Source organism: Ranitomeya variabilis, chromosome 6 (genome assembly GCF_051348905.1).
Source record: "Ranitomeya variabilis isolate aRanVar5 chromosome 6, aRanVar5.hap1, whole genome shotgun sequence".
Lineage (NCBI taxonomy): Eukaryota > Metazoa > Chordata > Amphibia > Anura > Dendrobatidae > Ranitomeya > Ranitomeya variabilis.
Genome location: NC_135237.1, coordinates 149,617,832 through 149,632,306, shown reverse-complemented (window position 1 = coordinate 149,632,306; position 14,475 = coordinate 149,617,832). Strand labels below are relative to the sequence as shown.

The 14,475-nt window shown below is 42.5% G+C and overlaps 1 protein-coding gene across 2 annotated transcripts in view; it reads right to left on the bottom strand.

Moving 5' to 3' along the window:
- LARS2 (leucyl-tRNA synthetase 2, mitochondrial) overlaps positions 1 to 14,475 on the bottom strand; it is a 266,084-nt gene that overhangs the window by 81,269 nt on the left and 170,340 nt on the right. For both annotated transcript variants that reach the window (XM_077269111.1, XM_077269112.1), the window contains exon 7: positions 6,835 to 6,978. In XM_077269111.1, the coding sequence (XP_077125226.1) occupies positions 6,835 to 6,978 (144 nt within the window). The remainder of the gene's footprint in view (positions 1 to 6,834; positions 6,979 to 14,475) is intronic.

Sequence of the window (14,475 nt, the reverse complement as noted above, 5' to 3'; positions counted from 1 at the left end):
TTAAAGCACATAGAGCATCAACATGTTTGGCATTTCTGAAGCGAAGAATGCCCGCATAACTTACCGGTGCATATCTCCAGAAGCATCAGCTGGGCACTTGTCACTATAAGGTACTGGTCACTGCGATGTACTGGTCACTACAACAGCAGTTTGCAATTTTTACACAGCAACATTCAAACTGCTTGTTTCTGGAAAAAACCCATGGTATCAAAATTGTCACTACACCTGTAGATAAATTCCCAAAGGGATATAATTTCTAAAATGGGGTCATTTCAGGGGGGATTCTGCTCTTCTAGCACTTAGGGGCTCTGTTTATGGAGTCCACAAACTATTCTATTAAAATCTGCTCTCCAGGAGGCAAATAACGCATCATCCCTCCCTAGTCTCTCCGTATGGCTAAGCGTAATGTACAGCCATATCGAGCTTATTGCCACGTTCAGTAGAAATTATGGGACAAATTTTGATGACATTTTTACCCACTTCTTGTGTAAAAATGTAAAATCTGGGGCTAAAAATGTAATTATTTTTTGTTCACTGCCCAATTGTAAAAAATTCTGCGACACACTTGTTTGTGTACAGAGAAAGTAGTGGGCACCACAGAGGTAAGTAAGTCAAGGATCAACCATGTGCATATATCAATGACAATTGAAAACCAAGCAAGGAGAAAGATATGCACAACAATGGGATCAACCTTCAAAAAATATATATATACCTTTATTTATACAAAAGGCACAGCAGAGCAAGACATACATTTAAAAACATCTAAAAAACAAAAAACGGCACATGGCTGATAAGCTACAAGCAACCCCCCAGACAGTTGGATTTAAAGTATATCAGTAGGCAAAATACATATATGTGAACATATACACCAATAAATAACCATCTGCTACCAGCTATACTCCGTAGGTACAAAGCAATCTCTAACAACAAATATAAGAATTAAGCTAAGGTTCCCCATCCCAGCCCTGTTTGCCATGTGTGTCGATATGATCACTGCACCGCTAGATGAATTTGTTAAGATGTATAGTTTGTAAAATGGGGTCACTTATGGGGGTTCTGCTGTTCTGGCAACTAAGGGGCTCTCCCAGTGGGTCATGGCACTTGAAAACCATAACAGTAAAATCTGCACTATAGTATGGTGCTCCTTTCCTTCTGAGCTCTGCACTGTGCCTGAAAAATATTTCCCGATTACATGTAGGGTATTGGCGCACTCAAGAAAAAATGGACCTCAGTTTATTGTAAAAAAAAATTCCTCTTAGCCCTTAGAAAAATTACAAACTTTGGGCTAAAACATTTTAGTGGTAAAAATGTAATATATTCTTTCTTCACCACTTAACGGTATAAAATTCCGTGAGGCACATGTGGTGTTAGCATGATGACTGCACCCCTTGATAAATTCAATGCGGAGTGTAGTTTGTAAAATGAGTTCACATATGGGGTATTTTTGCTGTTCTGGCACCTCAGGGACTTTGCCAATGTGACATGGCACCCTCAAACCATTCCAGCAAAATCTGAACTCCAGTGTGGCGCTTTTTTCCTTCTGTGCTTTGTACTGTGCCTCTAAAATAGTACTCCCTCACGTATGGTGTATCGGCATATTCAGAAGAAATTACACAACATATTGTATGATGCAATTTCTCGTTACCCTTGTGAAAATAAAAAAAATTGGGCTAAAATAACATTTTTGTGGGGAAAATGTGTTGTTTTTTTTTTACTTTCACGGTTCAACTTTATAAACTTCTGTGAAGCACCTGGGGGTTCAAAGTGTCACTTGTGGGGAAAGGTTTCATTGTTTAGGCACATCAGGAGCTTTCCAAATGGGACATGGCATTCTCTAATGGTTCCAGCAAATTTTACAATAAAAAAGTCAAATGATGCTCCTTCCCTTCCAAGACCTGCTGTGCGCCCAAACAGTAGTTTTTTCCTACATACGAGGTATCGACGTATTCAAGAGAAATTGCACAACAAATTTTACTGTGCAATTTCTTCTGTTACCCTTATGAAAATGCAAAATTTGGGGCTAAAGAACATTTTTGTGGGGGAAATGTAATTTTTTTTAATTTTCATGGCTCAACGTTATAAACTTCTATGAAGCAACTGGAGGTTCACTGTGCTCACCATACATCTAGGGAAGTTCCCTGAGGGGTCTAGTTTCCAAAATTGTGTCACATGTGGGGGATTTTCACTGTTTAGGCACATCAGGGGCTCTCTAAACGTGACATGGTGTCCGCTAATTCTTACAGCAAATTTTGCATTCAAAAAGCCAAATAGCGCTCCTTCCCTTCCAAGTTCTGCCATGCACACAAACAGTGGTTTTCCCCCCACATATGGGGTATCGGTATGCTGAGGGCGAAATTGTACAACAAATTTTGGAGTCCACTTTTCCTGCTACCCTTGAGAAAATAAAAAAAATTGGGTCTAAAGTAAATATTTTGTGAAAAAAAGTGAAATGTTAATTTTTTTTCCACATTCCTAAACTTCCTGTGAAGCACCTGAGGGGTTAATAAACTTCTTAAATGTGGGTTTGAGCACCATGAGGGATTCAGTTTTTAGAATGGTGTCACTTTTGGGTATTTTCTATCATATAGACCCCTCAAAGTCACTCCAAATATGATGTGGACCCTAAAAAAAGTGGTTTTGTAAATTTTGTTGGAAAAATGAGAAATCGTTGGTCAACTTTTAACCCTTATACCTTCTTTAGAAAACAAATTTAGTTTAAAAAATTGTGCTGATGTAAAGTCGACATGTGGGAAATTAACTCTTGTGTGACATCTCTTTGATTTAAGGGCATAAGAATTCAATGTTTAAAAATTGCAAAATTTTCCAAATTTTTGCCAAATTTCCATTTTTTTCACAAATAAACACAAGTTATATTGAAGACATTTTACCACTATCATGAAGTACGTTACGAAAAACAATCTCAGTGGGATCCGTTGAAGCGTTCCGGAGTTATTACCTCATGAAGTGAAAGAAGTCAGAATTATAAAAATGAGCCTGGTTATTAACGTCCAAACCACCTTGGGGTGTAAAGGGGTTAATACTTTGTAGAGAATCCTTTGCAGGCAATGACCGCCTAAAGTATGGAAGCCATGGACGTCACCAAACACTGGGTTTCCTCCTTTACAATGCTTTGTCAGGCCTTTACTGCAGCTGACTTCAGTTGTTGATTGTGTTTCTTTCTGCCTTAAGTTTTGTCTTAATATAAAATACATTCTCGATGGGGTTGAGATCTGGTGATTGACCATTGAAGAATATTCCACGTCTTTGCCTTAAAGACTCTTGAGTTGGATGTGCAGTGTTTTCAGTCATCGTCCATCTGTACTACAGTCCAATCAACCTTTCTGCATTTAGCTGAAGCGGAGCTCTGTACAGTTTAGAATTCTCCCAGCTGCTTCTGTCTTCAATCACATCATCAATAAACACTAGTGACCCTGTACTACTGGAAGCCATGCATGCCCATGACATCACACAGCCTCCACCATGTTTTACACCAGACGTAGTGTGCTTTGAATCGCGGAGTGGCCAGATACATTAGAATCGGGCCACCATCTAGTATATACGGTATACACTCACCGGCCACTTTATTAGGTACACCATGCTAGTAACGGGTTGGACCCCCTTTTGCCTTCAGAACTGCCTCAATTCTTCGTGGCATAGATTCAACAAGGTGCTGGAAGCATTCCTCAGAGATTTTGGTCCATATTGACATGATGGCATCACACAGTTGCCGCAGATTTGTCGGCTGCACATCCCAAAGATGCTCCATACAAGGCAGGATGGATCCATGCTTTCATGTTGTTTACGCCAAATTCTGACCCTACCATCCGAATGTCGCAGCAGAAATCGAGACTCATCAGACCAAGCAACGTTTTTCCAATCTTCTACTGTCCAATTTCGATGAGCTTGTACAAATTGTAGCCTCAGTTTCCTGTTCTTAGCTGAAAGGAGTGGTACCCGGTGTGGTCTTCTGCTGCTGTAGCCCATCTGCCTCAAAGTTCGACGCACTGTGCGTTCAGAGATGCTCTTAGGCCTACCTTGGTTGTAACGGGTGGCGATTTGAGTCACTGTTGCCTTTCTATCAGCTCGAACCAGTCTGCCCATTCTCCTCTGACCTCTGGCATCAACAAGGCATTTCCGCCCACAGAACTGCCGCTCACTGGATTTTTTTTCTTTTTCGGACCATTCTCTGTAAACCCTAGAGATGGTTGTGCATGAAAATCCCAGTAGATCAGCAGTTTCTGAAATACTCAGACCAGCCCTTCTGGCACCAACAACCATGCCACGTTCAAAGGCACTCAAATCACCTTTCTTCCCCATACTGATGCTCGGTTTGAACTGCAGGAGATTGTCTTGACCATGTCTACATGCCTAAATGCACTGAGTTGCTGCCATGTGATTGGCTGATTAGAAATTAAGTGTTAACAAGAAGTTGGACAGGTGTACCTAATAAAGTGGCCAGTGAGTGTATATATACACATACAGACACAAATACACTATATATGCAAACCAAATACCCTTCACAATTCTTTATACTTTGCCCTAACATCTATCACATCTGGCAATGACGGTGTTAAAGAGCACTAGCTGCTACTGGGCGACATCTCACTGTATTCCACAGGGTAACTCAATTGCTGACAATCACAAAGCTCCTGAAAACATAGATATTTAGCATCAAAGCCCAACATGTGGAGAACGGTCACCATGGCAACCGCTTATGTCTGCCCAAGATTCTAAACCATGCAAAGCTGATGATTTGAATTACAATACTACAAGTTACTTTCTCCTCTCCATGTTCCCTGGATGTGTGTCTATTAGTAAGAAGAAGTGCCACAATTCTGCTGGTAATTTGTTATCCGCAGTAGCACAGAAGGGAAACTAAATATTAACCACTTCCCTCCAGCCTTCACCCACACCGGTGTGAAATCCCCATGAATACTGAGCACACCTCGGCAGGTCACTGAGCAGGGCAGTTGTTGGGCGTTCCCTTAGAAGGCTATGTGTCACTTATAGATTTTTTTTACTTTTACCAATCAAAATCAGGTACAAATAAATATGATTCTGTGCAATCAGTTTTATTTTTTTAATGCATTTTATTCTATTTTCCAGACAAGATTACGGAGGCAGACATTTTGCATGAATTAAGTAAGTAAGTTCAGAGTGGGCATTTTTGCTGCGGTCTTTTTTATGCTAATTTTCATTGACTTTTTACAGTACCAGCAAAGCCTGTGAAATCTCAGAAATATCAGGCACACACATTGTTGTCATCAGTATTTTGTGCTTTGCATGTTTTTTTGAAGATAGCGCAGGTTACTTCTTTCAGCGTTTTTTGTGTTTTTGACCCACTGAATTGAATGGTACAAAATGCATGAAAAAACGCAGCAGAACAACACCAAACCTGAGTTTTTGCCGCTGCTTCTTTTCTGCCAAGCACTCAGGTTTTGCTGCAGAAAAAAGCAGCAAAAACACCCAGTGTGAACTTAGCCTAACAGTATTAAACAATATGCTTTACTGCAATCAGTTGAACCATGGAAACCTACAGTCTGAAGATATTCATTGACTTCCACAGGAGAGTGTTCCAGCCATTCTTTGACCTGTGCAGAGGTCATTGTGCAGGGAGGTGAGGTGGATCATCACCTAGTATGAACTGACTGGGACCCTCACTAATTGGGGGATCTGAAAAGCCCTGTGTAAATGGAGTGTTGGCCAGTCATGTGCACATCCGCTCCACTCATTCTCTATGGGACCCCTGGAGATAGCTGAGTGCTGTGCTCCATTGGTCTTCAGTACTCCAAGTAAGAATGAATGGAGCAGCGATGCGCATAATCAACCCCCGCACCAATCACATGGGTCGCTCTACAGCCCTTCCCGAAAATTCCCAGTAGTCAGACCCCCAGCAAGCAGGAAGATAGACCCCACCTCATGGATGGGGGATAACTTCCAAACTTGAAAAAAAAAACCTTTGATACACAATTGAGATTCAAGCAGGTAAACTTTGGATGGCACATTCCTTTTAAAAGAATGAGATTGAATATATTATTGTAGTCCATTACAGGCCTTTATGTGTCATCATGGCAATATCAGCATAATGACCACTGAGATAAAACATTCATATGTTCTATGGTGCCCATTGCCTATCGGATGGACCCTATGGGGACAGGATCAAACAAAACATTTATCATGTCCAAGTGCCACACGGTCCTTCTCATCATTTCAGTAATGCAATAGGCCATGTTATTTTATTCAGTCCTGTCTTTTTCGCATGGGGGAGACATCTCTGTAGGGGCAGCACATTACATAGGACAGAAGGAGACAGGTGAGCCTTCCCTTACAAATACTCAGTACTAGGAGTCTGATGGATTTTCTGCTAAATGACATTAGCTAAACAGCATAATATTTTTGTGACATCTGAGATAACAGTACAATGGACTTTTCTGGTAGGACTCCTTTAAGTAAATTAATCTAAAGGTAATATGTCAGAAGCATCAACCCCTCAAAGCCGTCTATATGGCCATGTATGTCATAGAAAGTTGATACTTTGAAAGATCTCTGCCCCCCCCATAGATCTTATCAGCTCATTTACATGTTAAGAACAATGTGGATTTCTCTGGATTGCAGACATGAAGGTATCATTATTCAGCTTTCTGTGACCTGCATGCTCATATAGACAGCTTAGAAAAGTTGATCCCACCGACAAATTCCCTTCAAAGATGTTCGCTCTTGGTTTACCGTATATTATTTTGAGCATTAGATGCAATATAAAAAATACATAATAGAAAATACCAGGCCCAAAAGGCTTGCAAAATTTAAGTGAGCAGTCTTTTTCTTGCATCTTACCTTCGCATACACTGTTGTTTTAAGGAACCACTGTTTTAAGTACTTCTGCTCAACTTTTGCTCCAGAGCGCCACGAGCATCCATTTTCATCCACTTGCTCATTAGCAAGCACGGTCTGATCTACAGGATCCCAATTAACCAAAGCCTGAAATTAGAAAAGAAAAAAAAACACTGCTAAAATGATTTAAAGAAGATATGTCAGCGCTCTTGACAAGTCTGTTTGTGCAAATAATTGTATTCCCCATAAGATAACAATTCTGGAACATCTTTCCTTATAACTCTACGTTGTTCAGTTCCTTTGTGATTCCTCCTAGAAATGTATACATTGCCAACTGCCCGTTATCATTCCTTTTGTCAAACAATGGCTGGACAGTGTGCAGGGACACCCCTCCCCCCAACTGGTAACAACCCTCAGCTCATACCTTTCTGTCTAGAGGAATGGTACAAAATAGATTTCTAAGGAAAGATTATCCACAGTGGTTCCATGGGTTATTCAGGAATATTTAATATTTTTTTACCATGGGCCTAAGAATTAACAAGCAGGAAGATGCTAACTACCTGACTTGTGTGCCCAGTGTCGATCTCTGTTGGCACACAGCGGTCAGAGACCCCTCCTGCCAGCGATTCAACAGCCTCTGCTGACGTCATGTCGACAGAGCAGCTTCTTCTCTTCTGCTCTGCACTGTTGACAGTGCATGACTGCCACCATCATGCTGATTGACAGCTGGCTCCCTGCTGCCTACCCGCGACGAGCCGGCTGTCAATCAGCATGATGTTGGCAGTCACGCCCCATCTACAGAGCAGCCTGGAGAAAGAGCTGCTCTGTTCATGTGGAGCAGCTGAATTGCCAGCGGGAGCAGTCGGTGACTGCTCTGAGCCAGTGGCGGGTAGGACAGGTAGGCCGTTGCCTCTGTTACATTGTATAATGCCCCCACCAATTTAAGCCTTGTAAAGAAGTATTTTCTGGAACTTGACGTGATCGGCGGCTATAGCTGGTGTCACATGGTGCCAAGTGAGCGGTCAGCAACAGTGCCACTCACAGGCACAGATGGCAACAAGGGGTATTTACAAAAATACTTCTTTACAAGGTGTAAATTGGTGGGGGCATTATACAATGTAGTGGACAACCAGTTTAACTACCCTGCATGTTAGTTTTTAGGCCCATTGTAAAAAATAATAATCCGGGACAACTCCTTTAAGGAGAATCTAATATATTAAAACAGCCGTGTCAGGAGATGGATAGATTTGCTCTAAGGACATAGGAAGTAATCAGCTACTGTGATGTTTTCAAGATTCCGGCAGCATATTGAAGATTGTTCATACAAAAAAAAATGTTTGCCATAGCAACCATCAGAAGAATACAAAAATCAAAGGATGCAATGAGTAGTGCATTCCTGTATGCTTTACATCATTTTTCATACATAAGTCGAGAGCACACATCCTATTGTTCTTCCACATACTATTCAGTTACCAGAAATTGAAATCCAGAAAATATTAATTTTATACATTCACTTACATTGAAAAAATGTACATACTAAAGTATTAGATGGGAGCATTCTAGTAATACTGCAGGGAAGCCGCATGATAACAAATTAGCCATATATTCCCTGTCAGTCCATCAGCTGCAGCCTGGGAAATATGAGGAAATGTCTGCAAATCAGTAACATCTTCATTATATTGTGTGCTTTATATCATTTCCTAACACATTCTGATGCTTACAATTACAGGGTAAAACAGCGACTAAATCTAACAAATGCTAAGCTCAGCAGCCAAGGTGTGGAAGTGTGAGGATTGGTGCATGTGGCGCTCGTACTCAATACTGAATAAATCAAGAAGCTTACAAAAGTTGTTTCCATTTTTTCATCACTTGCATAGTATTAGCCCGTCTATCGATCCTGTGATTGTCATAATTTCAGGACTACTCCTTCTTGGTGTAGTAATTTCAATGTTCAGGAGAGTATGGCACTTATCCGGTCACTCCTCAGTGCCAGGGTGGAGGGTTGCTCCAACCCTTCTCTCACATTGTGTGTACGTCAGACTTGTTTGAGATGATAACGTTATCATTTGCGTGTTTCTCTGATACAGGAAACTGACACAGTGACAATATTGAGGGCTTGATGTCGTCTATTTGCCTCCTGCCACCTCATCTTCTGAGGCCAGTGTTCCGTTCCTCCTGCAGCCAAGATGTCCTCTCGGCAGTGTCATGAGGAGCACAGTGAGGAGTCTGACGCACACATCTCCTGACGCCTTTCCTGTGCTGTGCAGGCGTGGTTCAGCCACTGTATAGCCACTTTTTTATCCCACGGTGGAGGGTGGCTTTAAGATAAGAACCACTAGGAATCATGGGGAAGACAGGGTTAGCGGCTGGGGTCTGTGGTTATTCATGGCCTCTGCAGAAGTGTAGTCCTACCCCCAAGCTGCACAGACAGCAAGTAATGAAATCATTGATTTTCTATTACTCTTGTAAATACAATCAGATATGCCATCAACACTGCATTAGTGAGAGTCCGCAGAGTTCTCCTCCAACAATTAGCAAGAAGGGGCCACGGGTTGAGTACAACATCATGGCTTCTTTGTTCGGAGCATGCAATAACGGCATATGCAGTTCATATAACTATTTAATGCATTGTCCATGTACATAATATGGAGAGCACTAAATATTCATACGTAGTAACAGGAAGGCAAACTAATGTGTATTAAACGGCACAAATAACTTTATTAATTAACTGCAAAAAGAACACCGAGCTCTGGTGTGCGGCCAGCCTACAAACACGATAATAGCAGGAAGAACAAATGTTCCCTGGGCTCACTCAATCAGAATGCCAGCTAGAAAATGAGGATTGCAATGAATCATCTAAGTGCTCGGGCCGGCCAGTAATTTTATTTTCTGGATCCTAGACAAAGTATCCAACAAAAATATAAAAAAATATTGTGACAACATGAAAAACACACAAGGATGTGCAAAAGAAATGATGGATCTCTCCTGTGTAATGACCCCTCCATGGTAAGGGAGGAAACGGTCTATGTCAGCTGGATCGAGCCTCGGCATTTTCACTTAATATTCCAATGTTCTGAAAATAACCCTGATGGCTTCTGTTCGAGAACTCCCCGAGGAGCCGGGGTGGAGTAAGCAAACATCTGTTATTCCTTCACATTAGGCCACTGTATGGAGCACGCAGCCATTACTGGACACAGAGCTGCATTATTAAACATTACTCCAATCAAACTAAAAAGTGTGCACACAACCTGTAGAAAAGCTCGGTCTTACTGCCCCCGTACACAATGTATAACTGCATTTAGGTCATTTAAATTATTATGTGCCAGAACTGTCCCAATTCTCTTGCTCTGTAACTTGTCATTCAGTGTTTGAGTGATTCCTCTTCCACATCATTCAGCCGGCACTGTAGGAGCTGGAACTTCCTTTCTACCTCACTGCCTAGCATGCATTGCCTCTGCCATTGTCCAATAGCTGGCCGGCCCTGAACTGAAAGCTTGCCTATCTGTTCTGCCTGTAAGTAGTGTGACAGATGGGTTATTTTGGAGCAGAGCGACAAAGACCCACCCGCAATTTCTGAAATCTGTCCCGATGCGTCTGCTGCAGTGGACTTCATGTTACACAGAAGGGAGACACCGAGTGGACAAACTTTTAGAGGGTTTTCAAAGGTAAGATGATAATTTTTAAGTAAACTTATGTTGAGATTTTAAAATTTTAACAAATGAGATCAAGTTTTCTGACACTACAGTGACCATTTAAGCTGCCAAAATACTAAAGGTTTACAGCGGATACCCAATGGAGCCCCCATACAAAACAGATTGGTAAAACATGAGTGGGGTGTGTTAAGGATATTTATTTTATTTGAAGATATCCAAAATGGACGCTTGCAGACAAAATGGATGCTTAGCTGAATATATATAATTATATATAATTGTATTAGCCTTAATTCAATGCTGCATAGCGCCGTGCCTTAAGAAAATAATGATGAAAACCAGGGAAACCACAGTGATGACCATGCACAATGACTTCGATGATCTTCTAGATGAAAGATGCTGCTGTGAAACCATGAGTGGAATGCAATATTTACCTCTCCCAGAATATGTCTGCCTGAAACATGCCAATGAGGGAGAGAGTAGGACCTGACTTCCTTCTTCACAAGTCCGTTAAGAGGGGTCCATCTACTAGAGATGAATTGACTTGTAAGCAGTGAAACAACCATCGGTGCACTAGGACAGATCGATAGGCTTGACACGATTAAGGTTTTAATTTTGCATATCTCTAAAAGGGGGACTGTTAAAGGGAATCTGTCACCCCCCAAAAATCGTATATGAGCTAAGGCCACCGGCATCAGGTGCTTATCTACAGCATTCTGTAATGCTGTAGATAAGCCCCCGATGTAACCTGAAAGATGAGAAAAACAGGTTATATTATACTCACCCAGGGGCGGTGTTGGTTCGTTTCGGGTCCGATGGGTGTCGCGGTCCGGGACCGGCGCCTCCTATCTTCATACGATGACGTCCTCTTCTTGTCTTCCTGCTGCGGCTCCGACACAGGCGTACTTTGTCTGCCCTGTTAAGGGCAGAGCAAAGTACTGCAGTGCGCAGGCGCCGGGAAAGGTCAGAGAGGCCCGTTGCCTGCGCACTGCAGTACTTTGCTCTGCCCTTAACAGGACAGACAAAGTACGCCTGCGCTGGAGCCGCGGCAGGAAGACAAGAAGAGGACATCATCGTATGAAGATAGGAGGCGCCTGACCGGACCGCGACGCCCATCGGACCCGAAATGAACCGACATCGCTCCTGGGTGAGTATAATATAACCTGTTTTTCTTACCTTTCAGGTTACATCGGGGGCTTATCTACAGCATTACAGAATGCTGTAGATAAGCCCCTGATGCCGGTGGCCTTAGCTCATATACGATTTTTGGGGTGACAGATTCCCTTTAAGAATATGTATTTGATTTGAAGATATCCAAAATGGACGCTTGCTGACAAAATGGGCGCTTAGCTGAATATACACTGCTCCAAAAAATAAAGGGAACACTTAAACAACAGAACATAACTCCAAGTAAATCAAACTTCTGTGAAATCAAACTGTCCACTTAGGAAGCAACACTGTTTGAGAATCAATTTCACATGCTGTGCAAATGGAATAGACAATAGATGGAGATAATTGGCAATTATCAAGACACACTCAATAAAGGAGTGGTTCTGCAGGTGGGGACCACAGACCACATCTCAGTACCAATGCTTTCTGGCTGATGTTTTGGTCACTTTTGAATGTTGGTTGTGCTTTCACACTCGAGGTAGCATGAGACGGACTCTACAACCCACACAAGTGGCTCAGGTACTGCAGCTCATCCAGGATGGCACATCAATGTGAGCTGTGGCAAGAAGGTTTGCTGTGTCTGTCAGCGTAGTATCCAGAGGCTGGAGGCGCTACCAGGAGACAGGCCAGTACACCAGGAGACGTGGGGGGGGCCGTAGGAGGTCAACAACCCAGCAGCAGGACCGCTACCTCAGCCTTTGTGCAAGGAGGAACAGGAGGAGCACTGCCAGAGCCCTGCAAAATGACCTCCAGCAGGCCACAAGTGTGCATGTGTCTGCACAAATTGTTAGAAACCGTCTTCATGAGGATGGTCTGAGTGCCTGACGTCGACAGATGGGGCTTGTGCTCACAGCCCAACACCATGCAAGACGCTTGGCATTTGCCACAGAACAACAGGATGGGCAAATTCGCCACTGGCGCCCGATGCTATTCACAGATGAGGAAATCCCTCAGGAGACCATCCGCCGCCTCATCAGGAGCATGCCCAGGCATTGTAGGGACGTCACACAGGCACGTGGAAGCCACATACACTACTGAACATCATTTCCTTGTCTTGAGGCATTTCCACTGTAGTTGGATCAGCCTGTAACTTCATCTTCCACTTTGATTTTGAGCATCATTCCAACTCCAGACCTCCATGGGATATTAGTTGTGATTTACTTGATAATTTTTTGGTTTTATTGTTCTCAACACATTCCACTATGTAATGAATAAAGATTTACAACTGGAATATTTCATTCAGTGATATCTAGCATGTGGGATTTTAGTGTTCCCTTTATTTTTTTGAGCAGTGCATACAAGAATCACAGAGACTGATTAATGTGTGTACGTGCTCAAAGTCATACCTGTCAGATGGTTTTAGAACACTCAGGTGGACTTTGGTAATGTCTAAGAAAAGACTAGAATCATAAAACTAATGAATATTGATTAAAGTCCTCCTGATTGAGAAGGACTTAGGGGGTTTTACCAAATTTACATTGACAAGTGATAACATATAAAAGGATGCACCTTCCGATCAATAAACAGATTTGCTGCTAGTGACTGTGTCTTCACTCATGAGTGGTTTGTCTCCGTGTACACGTAAATCTCTCCGAGATACAATTTGGCAACAGACAATTAAGGTGATCACTCATCTAGTGTGACCCTAGCAGGTGACCATAACTGCTATCCTTAAGCTGCGAAAACAGCTAATATTGCTACAATATTAGGAGTGGCAAAATCTACAGTTTGGTACATCCTGAGAAAGAAAGAAAGCACTGGTGAACTCATCAATGCAAAAAGACCTGAGCGTCCACGGAAGACAACGTTGGTGGATGATGGCAGAATAATCTCCATGGTGTAGAGAAACCCCTTCACAACAGCCAACCAAGTGAACAACACTCTCCAGGAGGTCGGCGTATCAATATCCAAATCTACCATAAAGAGAAGATTGCATGAAAGTAAATACAGAGGGTTCACTACACGGTGCAAGCCACTCATAAGCATCAAGAATAAAAAGGCCAGCCTGGACTTTGCTAAAAAAAAACCTAAAAAAGCCAGCACAGTTCTGGAAGAACATTCTTTGGATAGATGAAACCAAGATCAACCTCTACCAGAATGATGGAAAGAGAAAAGTATGGCGAAGGCGTGGTACAGCTCATGATCCAAAGCATACCACATCATCTGTAAAACACGGCGGAGGCAGTGTGATGGCTTGGGCATGCATGGCTGCCAGTGGCACTGGGTCACTAGTGTTTATGGATGATGTAACACAGGACAGAAGCAGCCGAATGAATTCTGAAGTATTCAGAGCTGCCATACTGTGTGCTCAGATCCAGCCAAACTGATTGGTCGTCGTTTCATACCACAGATGGACAATGACCCAAAACATAAAGCCAAAGCAACCCAGGAGTTTATTAAAGCAAAGAAGTGGAATATTCTTGAATGGCCAAGTCAGTCACCTGATCTCAACCCAATTGAGCATGCATTTCACTTGTTAAAGACTAAACTTCAGACAGAAAGGTCCACAAACAAACAACTGAAAACCACCGCAGTGAAGGCCTGGCAGAGCATCAAAAAGGAGGAAACAGCGTCTGGTGATGTCCATGAGTTATCTGCAAAATAGCATAGAGGGTGGCAGGACTTATTGTCCCCCTTTTGCTAGCACGTAGGCACTTTATGTCCTCATACAAGCAAGTCCCCTGATGATTTAGCTTGGAAGAAACGCGTCAGGACTAACCCTGTTGGAGAGTACAGGGCATGTGTATACAGGGGTAGATGTGGACTGCCCTTGTAAGGGCGGGAGCTTTGGGGATAGATTACAGTTAGCCCCATAGGGATTGAC